This window comes from Vigna unguiculata, chromosome 4, assembly GCF_004118075.2.
Source record: "Vigna unguiculata cultivar IT97K-499-35 chromosome 4, ASM411807v1, whole genome shotgun sequence".
Taxonomy (NCBI): domain Eukaryota; kingdom Viridiplantae; phylum Streptophyta; class Magnoliopsida; order Fabales; family Fabaceae; genus Vigna; species Vigna unguiculata.
Genome location: NC_040282.1, coordinates 32208225 through 32214851, shown reverse-complemented (window position 1 = coordinate 32214851; position 6627 = coordinate 32208225). Strand labels below are relative to the sequence as shown.

Here is a 6627-nt window from a genome sequence, read left to right as displayed (position 1 = left end):
GGCATTGACCAACTTTTTGGCACTGATTTTCTTAGAACCGAAGCAGAAAGACATCTTTTGCTTTGGACATATGTTGAACCGAGACATAAAACTTGAAAAAAATTGCAAAAATGTCATCATACAATTTTATGCTTTGGTTAAGTGATAACCAAAACCTATAACACGAGTTAAAAAATCAAAACTGCACTGGTGTGTATAATCATCACATCTAAAAAGAAGAAGTTGTTACTTAAGTATTTCATATTAGTCAATAATTATTCTTCGAAGATCATTGTACCACACGGCTAACACTTTTTTATTGCTGAAGCATGGCTAAAGATATTGTTACTTAAGTATTTCATATTAGCTCAGATCAAGGAAACCAACCATGGCTTAAAATATTATTTTTTATGGACTAATTAATTCTAAGCCGAAATCATTTTAAATGAAGATCATCCGTACCCTATTAAATAAGTAGCGTTTTAATGTACGTACTACAAAATCATTTATTCGAAGGGAATTCACAACTACATTTTTTATTATAAGAAATTAAAAAAAGTATAAATTTAAGCAGTATATAAATTATTATAATTAAAAGTTAGTTTGTGGTCTTCGTATAATTAACAACTTAAAATAATTATGTTTATTTATCTTTTAATTTGAATTATTTATATAATATAATTAACGTTTTTTATATATAGTTCATTTCTCACAACCTACATAAGTTTTAATTTGATATACACTTCTTGCATAAATAAAATTATCGATTATTATTGAAAGAAGCAATAATTATAATAATTTACTTGGTGTACAATATATGTAACTTTCTCTTTGATTTTTGTGTTTGCAAATGCATTGCAAAGAGAACATATTACGTTATATAATATAAATAAGTATTTAGCATATGCTTTTTGAAAAATTAGGTTGTAGTATTTTTTTTTTTCAAGTTTAACCACAAGAACTTTATTAGCATAATTATAATTTTTTTCTGAAGTGTATGGACAGGACAATTATAATTAGGTATAACTAAAACTGTCTCTTCATGGATGTCTTTTTAACTTTCCATGCGCCTTCTGTTTGGTCTCTCATAATGTTTTTTTTAATTTTTCTTTCCACGTGCAATGTACTCACTCGTGAAACGAGTTTTTATTTTTATTTTCATTTTTATTGTTATTCTCACCGCTGTCTTCTTTTGACAATTTATGCAAATTTCAAATCTCAAAAAAAAAAAACCACGTTTTAAATATTACGTGAACTACTAGTGGGTGGGAAACAACTCTAAGTAAGTATATACTTATATACTTGATCACTCTATAAATAACTTCAACTTCTGCTTATAATATCTCAACTCAACTCACTCATAGTTAGTTATCAAATCACACAAACATGGGTAGGGTTTGTTCTTTGTTTCACTCATTGCTCTTCATTTCTTCCCTTTTATTTGCTTCTGAAACCCTAGTCTCTTCTAGGACATTGGAAAAAAGACCCCCCCTTGTCCCTGGACTATCGTGGAATTACTATTTTCCTTTAGAATGTCCCACTCTTGAATGGATTATTAGGAATAATTTGGAGAAAGCGTTCAAGAAGAACAGTGGATTAGCTCCTGGCATACTTCGACTCTTCTTCCATGATTGCTTTGCCAATGTAAGATTTTCATAAAGTTTCATCAAATATTTGATAAAGAAATCGATTTGTGTATGATAAATGTATTGAATTGATGGTTGAATTTGGAGTGAACCAGGGTTGTGACGCCTCCATATTGTTGAATGCACCAGATGGAAATGATGAGAAGAGTCACCCTGCTAACGTTGGTATAAGGCAAGAGGCTCTTCTAGCCATTGAAGAACTTCGACGTGTCATTTACAAGCGGTGTCTACCAGTTGTTTCATGTTCCGACATCCTCGTTGTTGCAGCACGTGAAGCTGTTCGCCAAGTAATTTCTTTCATTTCATTCGCTGTTTCTTATTGCATTTTCATTCTTCTCTGTTTCTTCTTCTGTTTTGTTCATTTTTGTTGCTTTTTGATTGGGTACAGATGGGAGGCCCAGATTTCGATGTGCCACTGGGAAGGAAAGACAGCCTCACGTTCGATCTAGACGGACCCAACAACCTCCCGCCGCCGTTCTTCAGAACCCAACAGCTATTGGAAGTGTTCGGCAAGCGAGACTTCGACGCCACCGACGTTGTCGCCCTCTCCGGCGCCCACACCTACGGGAGGGCTCACTGCTCCTCTCTGGTCAACAGAACCATCGAATCTGACCCACCCATCGACCCGGACTTCAAGAACAAGCTGGTGGCAACGTGTCCCACGCCCCAGTCCTCGAACACCGTGAACCTGGACGCGCGCACCCCGACCACGTTCGACAACATGTACTACATCAACCTGCTGAACCGGCAGGGTGTGTTCACCTCGGACCAGGACCTCGCCAGCCACCCCCAGACGAAGGAGATTGTGAACCTCTTCGCCTCCAACCGGAAAGAGTTCTTCGATAGTTTCGCGGACGCTTTTGTGAAGGTGAGCCAGATCGACGTCATCACCAGCCGTCAGGGGAAAGGGGAGATTCGCGACAGGTGCTTCGTCGCCAATAAGAAGAGTTCGGTGGAGGCTGTGGCGGAGGAACTGGTGGAGCTGGCGGAGGCCATTTGAGAAACGTGTTCTTCTCGTGTTTTGAGTTCTCCGAGGTTACGTTGGATTGTGTAATAAAATGTGGATGATGCTTTTATTTTCTTCTATCTTCTCCTTTCTTTTTATTGTTTCAATGCAAATCGGTTTTTTTACCGTTATGTTATGAAACATGTTCTTACAAAAATGTGTTAGTTGACCAAAAATTTATACTGCAAAGATCAATTCGTACCGAGCGTGAATGATTTCTAAAATGTATGAAGGTAACTTTTTCATAAATTTTAAACAATAAAGTCGTCTTTATTAGAATTTGGATTCTTTACTATTTTTTTTATTATTTTTTTATTGTACATTCATAATACACTGATTACTATTAATTTTAACATGTTAAAATATATTAAAAAGATATTTAAAGTACTAACATAGTATATTTTTAATGTTCAGACAAAAGACAATACCAAATAAATAAGTAAAAAATTTGGACTCCATTAGAATTGGTAATGAACCGAAGTCGTTAGGGATCTTATAACGACTTCAGTTTGTTGAATTTTGTTTATATCAATTGATTATTTTTTTAATATATATAGATGTGGATTATTGTTGTTGATATATCAGACATCAACTGTTTTGCAACAATGAATATGTACCATACTCCTATAAAAGTTAATAAAACACATTGTTCTTATTAATCAAACATAGTTTACTCTTTCATCAGAGTTTTTAATACAAATCAATACACTTCATTCTCCATCAAACTCATATGTATAGAGCTCTACACGTGATGCTAAGGTTGTGGCCTTGATTTTGATATGGGGGAGTAGTAATGCTATTGAAGATGCAGTTGCAACCTGAGACGTTTAGTAAACATACGATGCAGCTCGTTCATTGCTTCTGATCTACGAAGCTTCTTTGCAAATATCAATGAAACCTTTTCTCAACAAAACTGAAGTTGGTAGGATGCATAACGAGTTCAATTCATTATGAATACAAAGAAGTTGTTAAGAATATACTTCACCTTTTTCAAAACTTATGAAGAAGTCGTTCGCATTCATGATTACTATAACAAAATATTTAATTAGTAACCAATTTTAGTAATCAAAAGTTATTAATTATTATAATGACTAATTTAGATACCAATTTACAAAGTAAAAAAATTATTAGTTACTAAAATAGTTACTATTATGAATAAAAAATTATAATTAGTGGGTTTTTTTTTTGTATTTCAAGGTCTTTTTGAATCAAATTTGTAAATATGGGTTTGTTCATTTTTTTTTGCCAAATAGGATTAAGTCGTTAGGGTGAAGGACGACATTACAGGTGAAGTCGTCCTCCACCCAACTGGTTTCTTTTTTTTTTAAAAAGGCAATGTCATCCTTAGAAAGGACAATTTGTGTGTTAGGAAAAAGTGAAATCGTCATCATACATGACAATTTCACTTTTCAGTTTTTTTTCTTAATCAATGAATTTTGATTATTTTTTAGTTTAAACTTATTGGAAGAATAAATAGTAAAAACAAATTAATGGAATAAAAAAAACATTAATATATTTTAACATTGATTAATAATTAAAATACAACAATTAAGTTAGTAGAAAATCGTTTGTGTCCTCCAGTTCCACATGGAGGTCGTCTTCTGAGTCTGGTTGGTTGTGCTGGTGGTTGTTGTTAGTGTGGTTCATCATGATCATCATCTTCATGTTGATGACTTTGAGAAAATTAGGGATGGTGAACCGTTGTTTGGGGGGTTTGAGAAGACATTGGCGAAGGATAGAATGACATTGATGATGAAGCTCCTAGATAATAGGCAGATGGTGGTGTCATGGTTGAAGTGCCAAACATCTGTGATGGACCAACACCATAACCTGACTGATGCAGGAAGAAACTGTACGAGGAAGGGACATGTTGGAATTGGGTGTTTGATAGGTTGCCAAACTGAAGGTGTGAATGTCCAAATATTTGACCGTGATCCATAGACGAGTGTCCAAAAAATTATTGGGGATGACGTATAAAATCTGGAAAAGACTCGACATGGCCAATGTAGGTGTGAAGCATGTTGGGAAGGTTCTTGTGACATATCATACTATAAAATAAATAGCAAGGCCATTGCCATGAATAAGTACGCATGATAAACAGATGTACAACATTGTAGTAAAACTGACCTCATCGTTAGAAGATTGAATATTTGGAGATATATAGCGGATAATATGGTTTGTGTACCACTGCATGTAGGGTGTTTTATCACGCAAATGACCGTTTCCGCTAAACGGTGTACCTTGAATGACCCAATTTTGTCGGTCATTCCAAATTGCAATGTACTGGTGATGATGTACCACCCAATCTCTTTCATTTCTCCCACTCCATCCTTGTGGACTTGATCTAGGTTAATCGGGTCAGGCAAGATGTTTTGTCTTAAACCAAATTGATTCGTGACCCTATCCGCCTGATGGATTTCGACTGTCGTAGTGAAGCAAACTATAGGGACTATTGCTCTAGCCACTAGAGGGATGTCAACCATAATCAACCGACTAACTTCATTTTGAATGTAAGGCCTCCACAAGAACTGAAACGAATTTGTCGACATTAGTTTCAAATTAAAAAAAAATCTTTCAATTAACTTAATTATTACTTGTCTTTTACGAATTTTATCAAATCTCAAGTGAAATTCACTAACTGAATTGGAACCAACATTTGTCCGATGCGCTTGGTTCATCCATTTAAAAAGTGCATCAATTTCAAGTAAGTTAAATTACAAGGCAAGTAGAAGAAAATAAATTAATTAAGTTAAAAATTAGCTTTTACCTTCTGTATACGGGGAAACCATCCCCATCAACCACTTCCTCATCACTTAAAGGCTCAAGTTGTGGAGCTATAGAAGTCATCCTCTCCCAAGCCCAACATTGTAACAAAATCATGCATCCACCAATATTTTCTTGGCTTAGGTGAATGCCATGATCTAGGCCACGATATAGACAGGCCAAAACTACAAACCATCAACTATAATTATTGACTACATTCAAGTCAGTTAGCTTAAGTAGATACATCACATGTACCTTAGCGGTAAACATGTCTGGCATTAAAATGCTTCCAATCAATATTAGTATGTACGCTCTCACACATTGAGCAATAACATTGTTGTTTACATACTGTGGAAGTTGTTGGAAAGTACTATTTAGCCAAGAAACTCTAATTGAGTTTCCTCTTATCACCGTCGGTGGTGGAATTACCCCTAGATGTTCAGGGAAGGTCGAGAATATGTCTTCCACCATGGTGGGACCAGTGACCACATCTCCATCTATCGATAGGCCAAGGAGGACTACCACATCCTCTAAGGTCATAGTGGTTTCTCCATGTGGAAAGTGGAATGTGTGAGTTTCTATCATCCACCTTTCTAATAAGGAAGTGATTAGAAGGTGGTTGACATCCATGTCTGGAATATACAAGGCATGTCCAAATCCAGCCTGTTCAATTAAATATTTCACAGGCAAATTGATTAAGTCTTGGTTGTTTAGAATCCAGACTCCAGCTCGTCTGGGTCTAAGAACTCGTTCATTGCCTTCCCATAAGTCCTTCGTAATATGTTCATGCTGAAGGCAGAGTAGTGACATATTCGGGGGTAGGCGTCGGTTGTTTGCCATGCTTAAAAAAATTTAAAAATGGATGAGAGGAAATTAGAGTAAGACGAAAATATTAATTATAAAGATCAAAATTATTGACTAAAATCTGATGCGTAAAATAAAACTTTAAAAAAAATGCAAACCTTGAAAATAGTAGCAACAAAGTAGGTGAAGAAGTGTTTCTAGAAGTTCAGTGTACAATGAAGCAACCCAAGTAAAGTGAGAGCAAAATGTGTAGAATGGCCTAATGATATTAACGTGAATCTTTGCAATGGCCGGTGTCCAACTACACTCACTCAATTATTGTATCATGCATTCAAATTCACAATGAATGAGGTTCTGAAAGCATTCAAATAATGCTTGAAAAACTGCCAAGTTATTAGACTATTGCATGCAAATTGAATACTGTGTATG

General features: G+C 35.2%; 2 protein-coding genes across 2 annotated transcripts; one reads left to right on the top strand and one right to left on the bottom strand.

Annotated features, from left to right (window-relative positions):
• Positions 1–1317: 1317 nt before the first annotated feature.
• On the top strand, positions 1318–2855 carry LOC114181433 (peroxidase 12-like). Its single transcript, XM_028067885.1, has 3 exons — positions 1318–1623; positions 1721–1912; positions 2014–2855. Exons 1-3 carry the CDS (start codon positions 1366–1368, stop codon positions 2623–2625), a joined length of 1062 nt encoding a protein of 353 aa, XP_027923686.1. The 5' UTR covers positions 1318–1365; the 3' UTR covers positions 2626–2855.
• Positions 2856–5394: 2539 nt separating this feature from the next.
• Positions 5395–6204, bottom strand: LOC114180756 (protein MAIN-LIKE 1-like). Its single transcript, XM_028067050.1, has 2 exons — positions 5715–6204; positions 5395–5579 (listed from the first exon to the last, which is right to left on the bottom strand). Exons 1-2 carry the CDS (start codon positions 6202–6204, stop codon positions 5395–5397), a joined length of 675 nt encoding a protein of 224 aa, XP_027922851.1.
• Positions 6205–6627: the final 423 nt, after the last annotated feature.